At 37.7% G+C, this 20,254-nt stretch overlaps 1 protein-coding gene across 1 annotated transcript in view; it reads left to right on the top strand.

Annotated features, from left to right (window-relative positions):
* The window catches only part of RFX3 (regulatory factor X3), a 209,502-nt gene that overhangs the window by 129,493 nt on the left and 59,755 nt on the right, over positions 1–20,254 (top strand). Inside the window, exons 6-7 of the mRNA XM_023728584.1 lie at positions 4,839–5,020; positions 9,080–9,199. Of these exons, the coding sequence (XP_023584352.1) occupies positions 4,839–5,020; positions 9,080–9,199 (302 nt within the window). The remainder of the gene's footprint in view (positions 1–4,838; positions 5,021–9,079; positions 9,200–20,254) is intronic.

Genomic DNA, 20,254 nt, shown 5'->3' with positions numbered 1-20,254 from the left:
TAAAATGAATCCTGATGGATAATAATCCATCTGGGAAAAAATGCCAAATGTTACATTTAGGTGTTAATTGGGGAGTGCAACATATATATATATACATATATATATTTTTTTTATTTGTCAATCAGTATTTCCCTTTGGGAAAATAGGAACTGTTCCTCTTCTTTAATCTATTCTGATTAATCTAGATTAAATGCAAAGGTTGAAAGATGTAATTATGTTGGTTTCCACTCTTAAATGAGCTTATGTTAATTCATTAGTAGAATAATCAAGTTTTTAAAGATAAAGGTTAAAAGTTCCTATAGTATTTTATGGGCTTTTTAATGATAAATGTAAACAGCATTTTACAAGAGAAATAATAGTTTAATTCTAAAATACTAAATGTTAAGGGTGTTGAGGTCTCACGTCCAAATAAATTTTATTAAAGACAAAACCCAAGGAAGCAGTATATCTTGTAATAGACATTCTTGTCCTTTCTCAGAGTGTATGCCTTTAGATTACACATAACCTCCAAGTTTCTTTTACAGTAAAGTTACTGCTTTCTTACAGTGCATTTCAGACTCAGATGTCTGATTTACAATGTCATCATGGTATCAAAACCTAAACATCAAACACTGACATATTAAACCTCTAAGCCTGACCTGGAAGATCCTAATTCACTCCCCTGACACAGGAAGTTGCTGGGAGATCTGCCTTTGGTGCTTGGGTAGTTGGAGGGTTTTCCAAAGGGGAGGGATGGCTTGGCCTCATGCCACCTCCACCTTTCAGGGTTTTCCCCTCCACTTCACTTCGTGTTGCCTCTTCAAGTGATCTCCAGTCTTCTGGAAAAGAAAGTTCCTCCTGCTGCAAACAAGGGGTTGGGAACAAATGAATTTTGCTACTATGAGATTCGTAGTCACCAAAATACCAGTCTTGTGGAATTTCTCTAGCCAGCTAAACCAAAAACCAAACCCGTTGCCATTGAGTCAATTCTGACTCACAGCGACCCTATAGAATAGAGTAGAACTGCCCCATAGGGTTTCCAAGGAGCGCCTGGTGGATTCGAACTGCCAACCCACAGCCGTAGCTCTTAACCACTGTGACCAGGGCTCCTCAGACCAACTAGTGTTTATTATATGTATATATTTCAAATAAACTCAAAAAAAAAAAAAAACTAGAAATGAAGAATCATTAAGAATGTAAAGCTATGCGAAGAACAACCAGTTTGCCCAACAATCAGTGCAGTTGTTTCGACCATTTCAGAGGACCCATGTAGCCTCATTTTCTCTAAATTAGTTTGGGCATGAGGCTTCCAAAGAGTACAGGCCAACTTTTGCTATAATTATCCCACTATTTCTGTGAAAATATTTCTTCGATTAACAATTATCTGATTAACTCTGTTTTATGTATGTAAACGTAACTTTGAACTCAAAATATTTTATATTGAACTTCAATATTTGCATTAGTTTTCGCTTTTATAAAAGGCAGTGTATGTTAGTACCCTTCAATTATTTTACGATTGGATTTTCTTTTTTATATTCTCTTATAAAATTTGTATTACTTTATTTTGATTTTCTAAGTCTTGTGAAAGTATTAAGCTCTCATTTTAAGATATTTATCTTTACTTTTAAGTAATTTTTGCAAGAAGACATAGTACACCATTAAGGCAGTTTTCAGAAAGTTTTTATTTGTATCTCTGGTTAATTACTTTCTTTTGCTTTATGTTCTGTTAAAAGTATTTTATATCAGATCATTTTAATTGTCTGTATATCTTTAACTATAAAGTTCATATTATAAAATTGATTATTTTCTATTTTTGAAAAAATAAAATGCCCTCTTAAATTAAGATTTCCTATATAGCAACATGTCATCCTCATTAGCAAAGGAAGAAATATTGATTGTTTTTCTCATCTCTGTTAAGAAATCAACTTTCATGCTTTGGACACTTTGTATTATTTTATGAGAATGAATACATACACACACATACGAACTTATCTCTGCTGTTTTTAACTTACTATAATTTTGTGTCCTATACTTGTGGATGTGGGCACTTCACTAGTTCAGTTGCAAAATATTATTATTTTCCCAAAAAAAAATTTACAGTTTTTGTATGTTTGCCTTTCCAGGGATATTTTTTTTCTTAGCATTTCCTTATATTCTTTTGATATCAAGAGCCTGTATTTCTTTCTGTAATATATCAAGAATACTAATAGAAGACTGTCAGCTCTTGCTCTATCTAGAATATGGAATAAAACGGGAGCCAGCATTTTTGTGCAGTATGGTTCACCAGGGCTGCCCTAATACCATTCAGGTGAGGCAGTGGTGCATTCAGGTCCCAGTCATCTAACTGAGGCTCGTGGAGAAAATATAAGTGAGGTTTATATTGCTGTTAGGTGCCGTTGAGGTGGTTCCGACTCGTAGTGACCCTGTGTACAACAGAACGAAACACTGCCCAGTCCTGCACCATCCTCACAGTTGTTGCTGTGTGTGAGCCTGTTGTCTCAGCCACTGTGTCAGTCCGTCTCATTGAGGGTCTTCCTCTTTTCCGATGACCTTCTAGTTTACCAAGTGTGGTGTGCTTTTCCAGGGACTGATCCCTCCTAATAACATGTCCAAAGTACGTGAGACAAAGTCTCACCATCCTCGCTTCTAAGGAGCACTCTGGCTGTACTTCTTCGAAGACGGATTTGTTCATTCTTCTTGCAGTCCATGGTATATTCAGTATTCTTTGCCAACACCATAATTCAAAGGCATCAGTTTTTCTTTGGTCCTCCTTATTCATCCAGCTTTCACATGCATATGAGGTGATTGAAAATCCCATGGCTGGAGGTTTGTATTACTGAAGTTTAAATGTAGTCTCCTTCAGTCACGTTCATAGTCAACAAAGTCTTAAAATTTAAAAACAGACATGCTGACCCCCTCTTGTAGGCAAAATACTAGCCTGAGCATCCATAACTTGATTTCTCAGTCAGCTTACCTCTCGGCTTTTACACCAAATGAATATGTATAAGTGAATCCGTTCTCTCTGCTGCTTGTGATACTCAGAGATCCTGCTGAGACTTAATTTACTGACAAGATGGTTACAAATGATTCCTATCCAAAGAGTTACTTTTGACCCGTAATAGTTTCAGTCATTCTAGAAATGAATAATGTGTATTTTGTGTTATCTTTTTTAAGCTTTTACAGAAGAAGGTTGTATGTGTTATAGAGGCAATATAGATGTTTCATTAAGTATATCCACAGGCACATGTGACCCATAGAGGACTTCAAGTCTTCCTAATGGAAGCATTAATTTTATTCTAAAAGTCCTCTACTTGGCTTAGTGACCACATCACCTAAGCCAACAATCTGTGTGAGTTTAATGACCTAAACTAATTGCATAAGCAATATGTAGGAATGCTTAAACTTAAAATACTGTTGGAAAATTCAGTTGTCATCGTTAAAGACAACAATTCTGAAAATACTAATCATGATTTTCTTATTTTAAAAGTCCAAAGGCTCTGTTTCTAAGTTTGATTGCAAGTCTTAAAATATACAGGCAAGATGGAGAAACACTTTAATTTATTTAACTTTACAAATCACCATTTTTAGACTATGACCATAAATTCTAGAGGACAAGGGTAAGATCATATTCATCTTTCCATCACCGCGTGCCTAGTACATTGCCTAGCTGGTGCTCAACAAATGAATATTTTGGCATTCATTATTTATGTTTAACTTGAATTGCATTTAAATATCAACAACTCTATCACAGCCTCTTAAATATGGCACAGAAATTTTGTTGAGGCAAGTAATCTGAAATCCTTGGCAAACTATAAACTATAGCTTTTATTTTCCTTATATATACGATGATCAGTATAGAATAATCAGGGAATGGGAGTTGAAAACTCAAGCACTGAGTTACTACGTGACCTTAAGAAGTCATTTGTCCTTTTCAGTTCTCCTTTCATAAATGAATAAATGAACAAAGGAAATAATTTTGCTCATGTTGAAACTCAATGATGTATACCTAGATTTGATTTTTTTAGATGTTTCTTGTACATAGTGTAGTCTAAAGCTCATTTCTAAAAAATACACACAAGACAACATAAAACTTTAAAAGGTGCACTACAGACTGAGGAAATACTGCTTTACAGCTACCATCATAACGTAGCTACCAAGGTCATCAAAAAATGCATCTTTGAGGTAGAAAAATTCAAGCAGTTGCAGTAAATGATTCTTCTTCCATTACATTAAAGTCTTTACCCAAACCAAGTGAATTTCTCTCCTTCTGGGGAAGAAATGACTGAATTTTCCCTTTTCTGCCTGAAGAATATATCCCAGTAGACCATGCCATTATTGTATTGTCTTGTGTTAATTTGAGATAAGTAAATTAGAATTCTGTAAAAATGAACAGGACCTGAATATGGGAACTTACACAAGGCAGCCTGCTGGTCACGTGTTGTAACGAGCCAACACTAAAGACACGGTATGCGCCATGCTGCCCGGATTGGTAGCGTGTTTTGTTCTGTAGCGATTATAAATTTATGACCAGGTAATAGGATGGTTTGAATTCTCCAAAGAGGTGTTTGTCTCCAAAATATCAGTCAATACAGCAAACATTCATGTGTTCCTACGTGTGCTTGAATATTTGAAGAAATGGACGTTGTCTGAGGTCATAAGTGATTCGTAGCTATTTCCAATGTTTCTGGAAGTTTTCAAAGCCAGATCATATTGGGTTTTGAATGAGAAGAGTTTACACTTTCATAAGGCTTCACGAAGCACCTCGAATTATTTTTTTTTACATAGTGTTTGCGGTGTCTCGGAGAGATCTTGGTGAATTGTCTGGTTTCTCTGTGTTTACTCTGCCTTCTTTACACTAGCTCCAGTGGCTGCTGGACAATTACGAAACAGCAGAAGGAGTGAGCCTTCCCAGAAGCACTCTGTACAACCACTACCTACGACACTGTCAGGAACACAAACTGGACCCAGTCAATGCTGCCTCTTTTGGAAAACTAATACGGTCAATTTTTATGGGGCTACGTACCAGGCGATTGGGAACTAGGTTAGTACTGAAAAATAAGATCACACACTAATTTCTCTTTTTCAGACTATAGCAGTTCTGTATATTGTTTGAGCAAATATACTTGATTACAGATAATATATAAATAAATAAAATGAGCTCAACTTATAAAATCCCTCAGGAAAAGGAAAGGTCATTCTTCAGTGAATACTGTGAAACCAGAATGATCTGTTGTCTGGAACATTCACTGAGCAAAGCTTTGAGAAGACCTAAATCTAAAACCCCGTGGAGATTAGTAGACCATTCCATGAACTTGAGATTTGCATATGATGCTTTCAAAGTTAATATATATCACATTCTTCTTTTTTGAAAATAGCCATTCTAAAGATGATGAGTAAGGTGATACAGCAAATGGAAAACCATGCATCTCTTGATTCTTGCAAAAGCACATTTAAATGTCTTTATAAATAACAATTCTACTTGAATAGAGTAAGAAATTGAAGCTGAGTTTTTCATTTCATTCCTGGAGATCAATTAAAAACCATTTGGTAAACTTGGAAAATACGGGACTTTGAGGCCCTCGGGAATGACATGATCCTATTTGCCCTGTTATTAGCCTGGTTTTTTTGCTCTTTGTTATGAAACAGTACACGTGGGCAAGTAAACACACAGTACAGCTCCATTGCATGGAAGCCAAGAAGGTGAGGGAGACTCTCTGAACTTGTCTCAGTGTTCCTTTCTTTGGAAATTGATATGAGTGTTTTTACTAATCAAAATGGGATGAAAAGGATACTTAGTGGAGCTTCATTTTTCCCATCCTACAGTTTTTTAAAATTAGCATAATAAAAATATTTTAAGTACTTGGGCAGAGGATATGGATGGCTTTGATTTCCTAAATCTTACAGGAAAAAAAAAGTATAAAAACAGAGATGTTACATTGTGTGACATTAGAAGATATACCTCTAATAAATTAATTATAAATCACAACTTCATAGTATTCTAGTAAATAGTTTTTAGTTTTATTAATAAAATAAACAGAGCCTTAGTAATTGACTTCATTCTAAATTTATACTGAAAAGAGGAGTGTGTCAGTTTTATGAGATTTCTAAGGTTTGTATGTATTCAAAGTGTGAGTTATTCCTTTCTGTTACGTGTTAAGTGACTGTACACCTTTCAGATAGCTGGAGGTTCCATTTGCCCATAAATGTATTTTCTTCTATCTGTGCTTCAAAAGATAGAATACTTTAAACTGGAAAATATGATTAAGTCTATTCAGAGTAAAGGAACTAGTTTCAATCCCTTGAAAAAAGGTTTTTGTTTCTCTAGTATTTTTTTTTTTCCCAGAACCGTGAAAATGATTATTTGGAGACCTAACCTACTCTCTCCTAGCTGATGGTGTGGTGGTTTTGCATACGTGCCAATATTTTGAAACTCTGGGCTTTATTCAACATTCTAATAGCTATATTGTTGTATTCCTTTTGTTACTAAAAGGGATTTCGATAGGCCCTATTCTGAGGCTCCATTCAAACCTTGAAACACATCTTTAAAACAGAAGGGGACAAAATTGGGGCTGTTTGGGTTTGTGAATGAGTAGAATCCATGCTCTGTAAGTACATATTGCAAGATTGTAGCTTTTACTTTCCCATGTTCTTTTTTTCTTCTCCCCTCACTATGTAACAATTACGTCTCCTGTTCTTTTTAAACTTGTATGTAGTGTTTGCAGTTAGGGATGGAAAGCGAAGCCTACAAGAACAAGGAGAAAAGCAGCCCTCTGGGGAAAGTTTAAACAAACGCTGTGTTATGAAGCTAGCCGACCTCTAATGTGGGAAAGCTGACGCCAGCAGGGAGGAGCTACCGCGGGTTAGCCTTCACAGCTCCTAATCCAGGGACACAAGGAGCATCAGCATAAATCATGAGACAAACTCAGTCAGATATATATATATATTTTTTTTTTTTTAATTGAACTATTATTTATCCATCATTAAAATTATCTGGTGAATCCATCAAAAAAGAACTAGACCTTTTCTCAAGTTTTTAAACCGAAGTAAAAAATAAATAAGATAAAATCACCCTGCTTCTAAACGAAGGCACATCCCATTTTCAAATTAAGTTTGAGAATGGAAGATCATGGGACATGCTACTCTCAGTTTTCCTTTCTTTGGAAATAGATATGAGTGTCTTTGCTGACCAAAATATATTGAAAAGCATACTTAGTGAAACTTTCCAGCAGACTAGAAAGAACACCCCGCATCCCCCCAGCCCACTCAAAACGCTGATTTGGAGGAAACGGAAAAGAAACCAGGCACCCCATGTATTTTGTGGTCCCACAAGAGAAACATCACTTTATTCTACAGTTTGTCACCCATTTATGTCCCATGATTATCGACTCCTACTGCTCCCCCCATCTACTCCCTACCCCAGAAAACCAAACGTGTTGCAGTTGAGTCAGTTCCGACTCATAGCGACCCTGTAGGACAGAGCAGAACTGCCCGTAGGGTTTCCAAGGAGCGGCTGGTGGATTCCAACTGCTGACCTTTTGGTTAGCAGCCGTAGCTCTTAACTACTGTGCCACCAGGGCTCCACATCTACTCCCTAAACCAAAAATAAATAAATAAACCCATTTCCGTAGAGTTGATTCCAACTCATAGTGACCCTATAGAACAGAGGAGAACTGCCCCAAAGTGTTTCCAAGCAGCAGCTCGTGGATTGCAACTGCTGACCTTTTGGTTAGCAGCTGAGCTCTTAACCACTGCGCCACCAGGGCTCCATCTACTCCCTGCCACCCTCCAATTCGTACAGGAAACACTACTAACTGGGTTTGTGATATTTTGTGTTTGTATTTTTTTCTTTCTCCATTCAGCAGTGGATTTTGGAGACAGGATCTAATCTCTGCAAGTGGAAGACCTTTCTTTATAGGCCTTCAGTTTTCACTTCTAGTTTATTTTGCTGATGACATATAGGCATTCAGATACCCTGTGTTTTTTTTTTGAACTAGCACTGTTATTTATATAATATGCTTTTAATATATTTTCAAGCATATATGGTTCATCTAATGTATGTTCTTTAATCTTGGAAGTAAAATTCTGCCCCATTTTTATATGAACTATTTAATCCACACTCCCCTTGCATTTCTTTTTTGTAAAAAAAAAAAAAAAATGGAGTGTACTGATGTCTTCCTATATATAGACCAGTGAGAAACCTCTATTTTTTCTTTGGAAAAATTTACATATTTAAAATGTTATTTTTGCAGGAATTTGCAAATTCCATTCAGAGCAAAACTTTGTCATTTCTAATGGCAGACATAGCTTTTCTCATGAACATGGGGAAATTGTGAAATTTTTATTCCAGGCTGGAAATTTGCCATTTTTACAGAAAAAATTTCCCATGTCGGTTGTGACACATCTTATTCAGCCTGCAAAACTAACATGAATCCATGAAAACAGAGACTAATAAACTGTGTTTCAAAATGAATAGATTAAATGCCTGCTTTTAATATTTATAAGTCCTTTTACGTCTGAAAATATTAAATACTAGACTTTACCACATCATCTTGCAACAATAAAATCATCTTACTTTGCCATCCCGGAAGTACAGAGAACTAGAAAAATGTGGAGTTTATCCAAGACAGTAGAACTGAGATTGTTTTTTCCTTTTAAGTTTGCTTTGTATGCCACTTCACAGCAAATTCCTACGTAGTGTGCCGTCTTTATCCTGTTCATAAATTTTCATTGGGCAGAAACATTTCTCCCTCCCATCGCCTCTCCTAAACTAATATAAATTTAAGACATAAATTCAAAAATAAAATGTAACTTGAGTGGACTAAGTGGACTGTTTGACCAATATTTAAGTAAAAGTTTATAAGGAACGACTCTTTTTAGGCCCCTGAGCTGATGGATCAGAGTCCTGTCTTGATTTTTCAAATGCAGTCACCATAACAGCACACACAGGTATCAAGAACAGGTGAATCATAAATACATAACATTATATGCTGCTTTTATCTAATTTTCTTTCCCAAACTTGAATTTAACTGGACATCCTGTGTGGTTAATATTGGTTTGACTGACTTTTTGTGTTTCCAATGTTTGTTGTTCTTTTATAAAGAGGAAACTCCAAGTACCATTACTATGGGATTCGCGTCAAGCCAGAGTCCCCTCTTAATCGTCTGCAAGAAGACATGCAGTACATGGCCATGAGACAGCAGCCAATGCAGCAGAAACAAAGGTAGACCATGGAGTGATCGCCGACGTGGCAGAGCTATGTGTTCGTTATATGTTCGGGCTCCTTTTTTTCTGAACAGATACCTAAGCGCTCAAGGATGTGGCTATTGTTGGCATGCTTTCACTATGGACAGTTCTCAAATATGATTTAGAATGTCAGTGATTCTTTCTAGTTCCCAGGTCCTTTAAAATCACTTATCAGTCAGCCTGTTGTCCCTTTGACGTGAAGCGTGCCATCCCAAATTGCTCAGACAGGGAAATGAAGCAGAAAGCATTATAAGGTGTGTATCCACGCAAGGAGCAACTGGAGAAACTTGCCTCAGTATTCATGAGCTTCTGACTTGCTATTCTTCACATCCCCCAAGTCATTCTTTTTGACACAGTATGAATCCCTGCGGAATGCTTGGAACTTCTTAGGTTTTCTTTGAATCCAACTTTCATAAACAGAATTGTAGCTATTAGAGCTGTAAGAGATCTCAAGCCTTCATTCATGGATGGATGGATGGATGGCTGGATGAGTGAATAGAATCACAGATCTTAGAACTGAAAAATACCAGTCTGGTCCAGCTCTATAGCCTTCTGATGATCAAAGCATTAATAGCCCTAATTTTCAGATGAGTCCCCAAGAGGTTAAATGATTTCCACAGGCCCATCAGGCTTTACCTAGCCCAGGGACGTCTGGTCCCATGTGACTTATGTCATGATTTAGTCAATGGAATGAAAAACTCATCCGTCTTTGCCAGTATAGCTCAGCCATGACTGTAGTCAGAATTTTTCTTTTCCATTGAGCGTCTAATATTAGGTGGGGGAAAGGAGACCTCCACATAGGTGGGCATATGGTCTGCATCCGTCTGCCGTAACACAGTGGCCTAGGGTGATGAGTTGCCTTGGCCAGATCGCCTCCACATCTGTGCTGTAGCTTTACGTACAAGTGCCAGTGCTGCAGAAAGGACAGGACGTATCCTTCATCCACTGAGTCAGCGAGCACTGTTTGAGTCTCTACTATGTGCTAGGCCCTGCATGCAGATTGAGACAGCTCCCTACCTTTGAGGAGTTAAGAAATTAGAAGGGGAAACACATGGGGAATTAAAAAAAAAAAAGGTACTACAATCTGAGAAATGCTAATATAAAGCTTTGATCAAGAAACTGTTTGAATACAGAGGAATTTTCAGCACACTCTCTCTGGAGAAGGAGGATTGGGAGGCTTCAGAGAGAAAGCTGTTGGGGTGAGGACTTAGAGGAGTCAGAAAAGGGGATCATCAAGCAGAGGGAATACTGGAAACAAGCACCTAGAGGGAAAAACCACAGTGTCTTTGGTAAATGGTCCAGGATTTGGTGAAGCTTCTGTTTTAGGAGGAGGCTTGAGGAAAGGGCCGAGGAGTTTAGTGGGAAATGAGATTCAAAAGGTAGTTTGAATCGTAGGTTACAGGACTTGGTTGTATGTGAAGCTAATATGTTTGCTTTTTGTGCACTTGACTTGAAGCTGTGTCAGACTTTTAAGCAGAACAATGGCATTTTCAGATTTTTTTCTAAAATATTACTTTTTATTTGGGGCAAGACATCTCTAATGGGAAGAGGTGGATGTGAGGACATTTGCTGAGAGTCGTGATTTCCAAGGAGAGAGTTTCAGACTGAAGAGTTAGTTCAGCATTGGCTATAATATACAGATATCTCAAGGGTTTTCGATTTTTAATTCACAGATTCTCAGTCATTTTTTAAATGGCTGATCCTTTTCTTTGATTTATAGCCAGTGAAACATGTTAAGAAGGCCTCTAAAAATAAATAAATAAATCCTAGAATAGAACCTCGTAAGGCTGGAGGTAGAGCTTGTGTTGTTGTTCGGTGCTGTCGAGTCGGTTCTGATTCATAGCAGCCCTGTGTACAGCACAACCAAACACTGCCCTGTTTGTGTGAGTTGTAGTAATAAAGGGTTGCCATCTTGTGCTGTGATTACTTTTTCCACGTTAGTGGTGGCATTTATTGCTTTTACTTTCTGGTGTGGTCCCCGCCCTCGTGCTTAGCAGCATCACACAGTCGAGATGATGGTGAGAACAAAAGCTAGAAAAAGAAAATGGAATTTGATTCAGAAGTCACATAATCAAGAGCTAGAAAAAGAAAAAGGAGTTTGATGCAGATGTAACATATACTCCAACTTTCTTATGAACAAAACCCCGCTAAATTGCATCTAAGACATCTGAAGCCAACTTCTTTCTGTGATTCAGCTGCAAGGAATCTTAGCAAGCTTTCATGGACACGGAAGCCTTAAAGGACGTTCTTTAATAGCAAGCTTGGGTTAGGTGACAAAGACCTGGGACATTCTACAGTATCCTTATGAAACAGAGGCCAGAGGTATAAAGGTTATTAATGAACCATAAAACGCTGCAGTCTGGGTGTACTAGTAGTTGGTTTTAGAAGTCGTTATAATGTGGATGTAGTTAAGAAATGATATAAAAGTTCTCAGTAATGTTAATTCTCCAGACTTCAGTCTCTTACAGAGTTTGCTTTCTTATGAAGTAAGAATGTTAGGGAAGCAAAGTAGTACAGAAACTTCCTTTCATTCCTTGTTTTTTTAAACAGTACAGGGTTTGGATTATGGGAAGTTGCAATTGGAAACGTCTTGCTGACTGACTGGAGAGGGCTGGTGTTGTCAACAGCACCTTGTTGGGATTAGCAGAAGGACAGCAGGAGGACTCTGTTGTCTCTGAAGGACTCTGTCGCTTGGCAGGACTGATAGGCCTTCACTAAGCCCATTACCCATTGTGCAGAAACAGCTGGCCAGTAGAAGGAGTGTTTCTCTTCAAGGCTGTGGAAGTAAGCCTTAAGTGAAGAGTATTTCTTAAAAACAAGGAAAAGACTATCTCACCGTATCATTTGTTTTATGGCTTTAAAATAAAACATGATGATTCCAAAGCTCAAATGATTCTATTCAATATATTAAAATTCACACTAGAAGGTTCTGCCACTGTCTCGTTAAAATACAAATGATGTATGGAAGACTTAACATATTTTATAGCAGGTACTAGCATTTAATATTTCAGGATATCCAAATTGCTTAAATGTCTTCAAGTTTCTTGTATGCATCTATGTGCACACATCTTCCATAGTACACGTTTACGTATTCTACGTGTTCTGGTAGTGAGAGAATTGAAGTTGTGCAGTGATTATTTGACCGAGTAAAAGTGAGGCTTCAGACTTCACTTTGTAAAATTCTCTGGTGAGTTTGGAATCATAGTAGCTGAAGTGGTAATAGTGATGATTGTTTTGTGTGGCTTCACCATTTTCAAAGCTATTTCACGTATGGTATCTCATTTAAAGATTTTATAGGATGGTGGCGGAAATTTCCACTTCTCCACAAGTCAAATTGCCAGCAACACCAGCATGTGCAACACAGCCATGAGTCTGGAAATAAACAGAAAGAGCTTCTGATTGAAAAACAGATGTCACAGAGCCTGTAGATTAGCTTAATTGAAATGATGAAGTCATCTTCGAGCCATTTAACTAAAATGAAGAAGCAGATTAGAGCCCACTTGATTCGCAGATGACCTAGGGATATGACAGCTGGCAAGAGGAACATCAGTGGCAGGGTATTCTGTGTGCTCCTAGGTTATTCAGTGCAGTGGGCTGGACACTCAGTGGATGGACAAGTGGACTGAGGCACTGCAGTACCACTCCAGTGACTAGCAGCCAGTCTAACCCGTGGAGTAACCGCTTTTCATATTGATGGCATTATGGGCAATCACTAAGGGGTAAAATACCGGGATTAAAAAAGCAGGATAATGTGTAACACATTTTTTAAAAATAGCTTCTGTTGAAAATACTTTACATGAAAATTAGTTTTGCACTTACAAGAGATAATCTTCAATTTTCAAGGAAAATTCACTCATGATCTAATTTGCTTACCCTGATTTAGACAACAGATAAATTAGGTTCATGTAGAGCAAGAGGGAGATCAGTAATTTTCATCTACAAACTGTGTGAAGATGTTTGCTGCAGTTTATTTTTAATATTTAAAAGAAGTACCTAGCGAGTATCGCCACATATATTTTCACTGTCTTTCCAAAATCCTAGTAGCAAAAGTGATGGAATAGAGGCGAGTGCTTTTGACAATGTGCTTGGCTGTGTTTGATCCCTGTGACCATTCTCAAAATATTTAACTGCATTCATCATTTCCTCAAGTATGTATCAAATGCCAATTGCATAGAGAGTGTATACATCACATTGAATAAAGATGTCAGAGGATCAGAGAATGCTAGAGTCAGAGGAAGAGATCATCTAGCCCAACCCATTCTCTTGATGAGGAAACTGAGGCCCATAAAGGGTAGATAACTTATCTACACTCATATAGCAATCAAGACAAGAACCCAGACCTCCTGTTTTATTCTTGATAATTCCACCTTCAGAGAGGTAAGATAAGCCAAAGAAACATACACATGTAATAAAATATATACATATGAAATCAAGGCAAAAATCACACTTTAATGAGTAAGTCCCCAAAAGATGAGGGACTGTGCCACTTCCTGCCTCTTTGCCTGGTCTCTCCACAGGAAGTAGATTCTGTGAAAGAAGGAAGGTTTGTAGCACTGAGGGTAGGAAAATAGAAGTCAACGGGAAAAATGGGATAGAAAGGCTGCTTTTGCTTTGGCTCAGATAGATGTGAAAGCTTGCCTTTTCCTAAAGAGTGAGGGAAGAAATCAAAGAACTTTCATCACTAAAAACCCCTTCTTGATGCGGGCCTCACAGACCAGTGGAAAGAACTTCCTACTTAGAATTAGGAAATAAGGATTTGAGTACACCCGGCTTTGGCACTTCTGCAGTGTGTGTGACTTAACCTCCCTGAGCCTTAATTTCTTCATCTGCAAAGTGGAAATTAATAATAACAAACTATAGTTACCATTATTACCATAGCTATGCACACTAGCGAAAAATACTTATTTAGAGGTAGGGGTGTTCAAACAGAACAAGGGGATGCTGCACAGTTTAAAATCAGGAAAGGTGACCATCAGGGTTAAATGCTTTCACAATACTTATTCAGTCTGTATGCTGAGCAAACAATCCGAGAAGCTGGACTATATGAAGAAGAACGCAGTGTCAGGATTGGAGGAAGACTCATTAACAACCTGCGATATGCAGATGACACAACCTTGTTTGCTGAAAGTGAAGAGGACTTGAAGCACTTACTGATGAAGATCGAAAACTACAGCCTTCAGTACGGATTATAAGTCAACATAAAGAAAACAAATCCTCACAACTGGACCAATAAGCAACATCATGATAAAAGGAGAAAATATTGAAATCGTGAAAGATTTTATTTTACTTGGATCAACAATCAAAGCCCATGGAAGCAGCAGTCAAGAAATCAAATGATGTATTTCACTGGGCAAATCTGCTACAAAAGACCTCTTTAAAATGTTAAAAGCAAAGATGTCACTTTGAGGACTAAGGTGTGCCTGACCCAAGACCCAGTCACCTCATACTCATCCAATGAATAAGGAAGACCAAAGAAGAACTGATACCTTTGAATTATGGTGTTGGCAAAGAATACTGAATATACCATGGACTGCCCAGAGAACAATCAGGTCTGTCTTGGAAGAAGTACAGCTAGAATGCTCCTTAGAAGCAAGGATGGCGAGACTTCGTTTCATGTACTTTGGACATGTTATCAGGAGTGACCAGTCTGTGGAGAAAGACATCATGCTTGGTAAAGCAGAGGGTCAGCAAAAAAGAGGGAGACCCTCGACAAGATGGATTGACACAGTGGCTGCGACAGTGGGCTCACACATAGCAACAATTGTGAGGATGGTGCAGGACCGGGCAGTGTTTCGTTCTGTTGTACATGGGGTCACTATGAGTCAGAAATGATTCAACAGCACCTAACAACAGCAAGGGTGTTTTGGAGGAGAATGAAGCCAGGTAAATGGGCAGATTTGGATTCCCTTTCTCTCAACCTCTAGGACAGTGGTTTTCAACCTTAATTGATGTTAAAGTTTACCGTTCCTTTCCCAGACCGTGAGTTCCCTGGGATCCTTACAGAGCTAAGCTTCTAGGGCAGGTAGATTGCTGTGACAAGAGTTTTTAGTAGGGGGATGATCAGGTGTCTGTGCATTTGGCTTTCAGAGACAGATACAGAATATGGGTACTAAGGCATTTAAGGTTCACTACGCCACTGCTGCATTCCCTGAAGCAATGATCATATTTTCCATTGAAGAGAGTCAGAAGTAATCGTAATTCAGTAGTTATCAGTCTTTACAAGTCCATGTACAGTTTGATAATAGTAACAGTCACCACTTACCCCATTCATGAGCATTTATTGAACGTTTAAAATGTTCTTTAATAAGAATGTTATATGCAAGATCTCATTCAGCAATTATATGGTTATTTACTGATGAGGAAGTTGAAGCTCAGCAAATTTTGATGTACCCAAGAGGCTCACAAATTTTTTTTTCCAGATGCCCCCTTTTTGTTGTTGTTGTTGTTTTGTTTTTTTTTTTTTTGTCTTTTGGCATCAGGATGGAGCCAGCTTGTCACTCTTCAAATAAAAAGCAGACCTCTCTCTCCAGAATCTGTTGAACAGGAAAGGCCAGCTGTGTATAAAAGAAGTGTCATGAAATTGTCATGCATATTTGTACCAGGAGCGTAGAAGTTCTATACAGTTAACCAGAAATTACCCCTGCCAAGAGGATTCCATGAAGATATTCATTCAGATTATAAGCTTCATGCATCAAGAAATCATGTCTTCCTTGTTCAACATGATATCCTCAGCACCTTGGAGAGCACCAAGCATATTGTCAGTGCTCTGTAAATATTTGTTAAAGGAATGAATGATCCACTGCTTTTGTTTTCACCAACAGCTTCAACCACCTTCTTTCCCTAGCCCTCTCAAATTTTCAACTAAAACTGCTGCCAATTAACACAACTACCCCCATTTGAACTTGACTTTTTTCTTCCCTCTCTTTGCCCAATTACAGGTAGTTAATGAAGAGTGAAATAGTTATTAGACCAATACCCAGAAAGCCCCCGACAAGAATTGAAGAGATAAAGTAGCTATCATTAGGCAACAGCATAGAGTTTATAAATCATTCAGATACAGACATATTCGATGTGACATCAAGGAATTGGTTCTTATTCTGAAAGAATGGAACTCTTTGCACTCACTGTTTTCTTTTGATCCATTCATGTTTACATCACTTGGTTCATCTCAAACATCAAGTCTAAAGACTTTCTGGGACAGTTTTTCCAAAGAAGACTTAAGCCATTAACAAGATCAGGCAACTCTGAATGTACTCATATGGAACAGTCTCTAGGATTTAGCGTTAACAGAAAAAGCAAGATGCAAAATGTCAAGATTCAAATAGAAAATACTAGCCTCTTGTCCCAACTGTGAGCTCAGCACTTTGATTCGTTCACACAAATCAAACAATTGTGTACTTTCTAGAGCTATAAACATCATAATGACTCTATTTACCTACATGCTTCATACTTTGCATTTTGCCTGTGCATTTCTCAGCTGCTTCAAAGGGACTTTCCCAAGTATTTCTTTTAGTCTGTTGAAGTCCTTCCCCCAGGACTGTTAGTTGAATGTGATGGCAAATATATACCATCGTTGCCTTGCAGTGGGCCGCTTCAGTATCTATGTATGTGGGATTATTGACAGAATTAGGTATTACTTTTACAGTAGGGTTACAGCTGTCCAAGTCCTAATTAATAGCTATGACTAACCCCATGGGGGATGATTCCTTACAATTTCCCATGTTTTCTGTGTCCGTGACAGGTTTCTTGCATACACTCAGCTATTAAAGCATTAGAGTTTCTTTGATTTCCTGAGCATTAACAACTTTTGCTCTGATTGCCCATGGAGTTGCAAGCTGTTAAAATTATCCTTTATTTGCCTCTTACTAATTTTGAAATCAAGTGCTGTTACTTCATGCGATGCAGCACAGGTCTTTCTTGGCGTACACACAACTCACGAGCACTAAGAAGCTACTGTAAGAAAACGTAGTCTAAAAATATTGAATTTGTAAATGAAATGGGGATAAAGGGAGAATACTCCTAATTACTAAAGAGTTCAGGTGTTAAGTGGATTCATCAAAGAGTTGGTCTTTTTTTTTTTTTTTCCTTTTTTAATAGAAAGCTCCCCTGTTTACCGTGTAACATTTATGGTGAATATTTTACAATAGGGATAGAGAGACAGGAAATGTAAAAGATATGATTCAGTACTAAAAGCCAGGTCAGTTACAATTCAACCAAAGTTAAAGATAACATTGGATTATCCTGTAAGTCAATAGAATACAGAAAGCATCTTGGAAAAATTCTACTTACACAAAACCTTTCAAAACCATGCACCTACAATATCTTACACATAGTAAATGCTCAATATTAATATTTGTTCAATTGATTTGATGCATATTCGGATTAATTAATGGCATGAGAAAATAAGTTACCTTGAGCATTCGTTCCATTCATTCATCCATTTAAAGGTATTTATTGTACATTCCAAATGTAGTTTATTGAAAAGAAACTAAAAAATTGATGACATTCTATTTAAAAATGCCTTTTTTGTTATGTTATGGATATTCTTCTATAATGTTGAGCTGTGCTCCCCATTCAGTATCATTATTATTAGGCTTGTTGTTGTTGTTAACTTCTGTCGAGTTGGCCCCCAATTCATGGGGACCCCGTGCACAACAGAACGAAACGCTGCCCGGGCCTGCACCAACCCCGTGATCGGTTGGAAGTCAGACTGTTGTGATCCACAGAGTTGTCACTGGCTGATGTTTGGAAATAGATTACCAGAACTTTCTGCCTAGTTATTAGGTACAATCATATGTTGATTGTAATGCATTATGATTTTAATTACTTAATAGAAGTATCTCTCTCACTTAAGACCTTCCACTGCCTACAATACCATTAGTGACTCCATCATCCTAGGTAACTAGATAATTTTAGTTGCAGGCTACAGGAGGCTTGGAAAGCACTGTGGGCAGGTAAACAGCGTTTGTCCTCTGAAACCTTACAGCCTAAGAGGAATTTATGTCATTTTCTTTTCTCTTTCTTTCTTTTTTTTTTTTTTTTTGGTCAAATTCCACTTCTTCTAGGTATGCGTGTCTGTTAAGCACATATAGTATACTAGATGCTGTGCAGGACAAAGGAAACTTGATAAAGCACAGCTGGGCAAAGTCTCATCATTTATTATCCCATATTAGAACTTGATGTAATTGGAGTCTATAGGAGATTATTTCCATTTTCTCTTCTCCAAGGTAAAACTTCACATTTCTTTAACCACTTGTGTTTAAACTCCATGACTCCCAAACTCCGTTAACTTAAACCAAGAAACATGCCTATTTTATAAGTGACATAAAATTTCATCGCTGAAAAAAGGAAGCCAAAATCAAATGAAACCTGGAATGAATCGATGTGGACAAGAAACTTCCCTGAATGAAACAAGAATGAAATCATTAAAGCCTGCGAGAAGAGAACGGCTGGCAACTGCGCTTCCTGACAAATCCACAAAGTACTTGCCTCACAAAGTTTCTTTGCCTCAGTAAGATGGTTCTTTAAGGAGGAAAAAAATCAGAAAAACGTTCATTTTTTTCCTAACTCGCGTTTCTAGCACATCACAGTACTAACTTCTCTGGCATCTTCTGGTCTGGCCCTAATTGAAAAGTACTTTCCAGATTGTCTGTCCATTAAATAAAAGAGTAGCTTTGAATTATTTTGTATCTTTAGAAAATAGCAACCCGCATACTGGTGATGAGGGGTCCTCACTAAAACGATAACCATAAGTATGAAGTGTGTGGCACCCTCTTTTCACCCTGTTCACCCTCTGTGTTTTCATGGTTCTTGCTTTTCATGGTTCTTTGAGAGAGATCGTTATGTGAGAAATCAGCTTGAATGTCATTAGGAGTGACTTTGCAATCTTCTTGGAAGTTCCATTTATCTAAGTTAAAATTATTTACTATTCAAGATCGAGTCATTTCCTGAGGCCACCTGAGCATAAATTAGTGTGATGTCACCAGCTGCATCCAATTGATACCCATTGCCAGAGTCCAGGTACCTTTGCATATGCCCTGTCCATAATGCGGTTGACTTATGATATTAGTCTAAGAGCCAAGTGGTGGATAGTGAGCATGTTAGGTTGTTTTGATTATAATTAGAAGTAGGAAAAAAAAAAGAATGGAAGGACAAACACCATAATGTCAGTGATGGTATCTCTGGATAATAAACTTATTGTAGGTTTTAATTTGCTTTCTTATACTTTTCTGTTATTTCCCGATTTCTAAAATGAAGAAAAAACAAATGCGATATTAGAAAAGAAGAAATTATAGTTGTTACTTCTTTTTTTGTGTTTGCATGTCCTAGGAGACTCGGCCAGGCTTTTGTTCACGTGTGGGATTCCTCTCCCAAGCATCCTTTCCTCCTTGGCCATGCTGCTGAAGCCCATTTCTCTGTCTTAGCAGTATGGAATATTCATACGTTAGTATGACTAGGACCTAAAGATAAATGCGTAACTGTAGCTGACTTTGATTCTCTTATTTTTTTAAATTTGAACTTGATAACAGATTAGGTTCGTCGATGAATTCTTGCATGGATTTTGCTACAAGCTGTACAAGCTGGTGCTTATGGTCTTTGTATTTGCAGATGGTGAGAGTTCAGGAAGGTGGATAAGTTGAGATGCACAAGAGGTGTTAGGTGAGAAGGGAAACAGTGGTAGTTTTGTAGGCTGAATCAGATTTTGGAGATATTAATAGAAAGCCATTCATCAACATTTCTCAGGCCCTGGCTCCTAGTTGTTCATTCAGATTAAAGTTCCAGCTGATTTAAAATGTTTCTACCTTGATACAATGCCCATTCAAAATTACATTTAAACTGTGTATTAAAGCTATCATCATGGACATCCTTGCCACTGCTGTCCAAGGAAATAACTCTTTTGGAAATTATTTTCCGGAATATGCATTCATTGGGCTTCTATGATCCAAACTGTATCCTGTTTACTTTCAGTAGTAACTTCAGGTGCCAAAAAGAATTCTTATTTTCTATGTATGATGTTGTGTATGCATATAGC

This window comes from Trichechus manatus, unplaced genomic scaffold (assembly GCF_000243295.1).
Source record: "Trichechus manatus latirostris isolate Lorelei unplaced genomic scaffold, TriManLat1.0 scaffold00025, whole genome shotgun sequence".
Taxonomy (NCBI): domain Eukaryota; kingdom Metazoa; phylum Chordata; class Mammalia; order Sirenia; family Trichechidae; genus Trichechus; species Trichechus manatus.
This window is presented reverse-complemented; position numbering and strand designations above follow the sequence as displayed.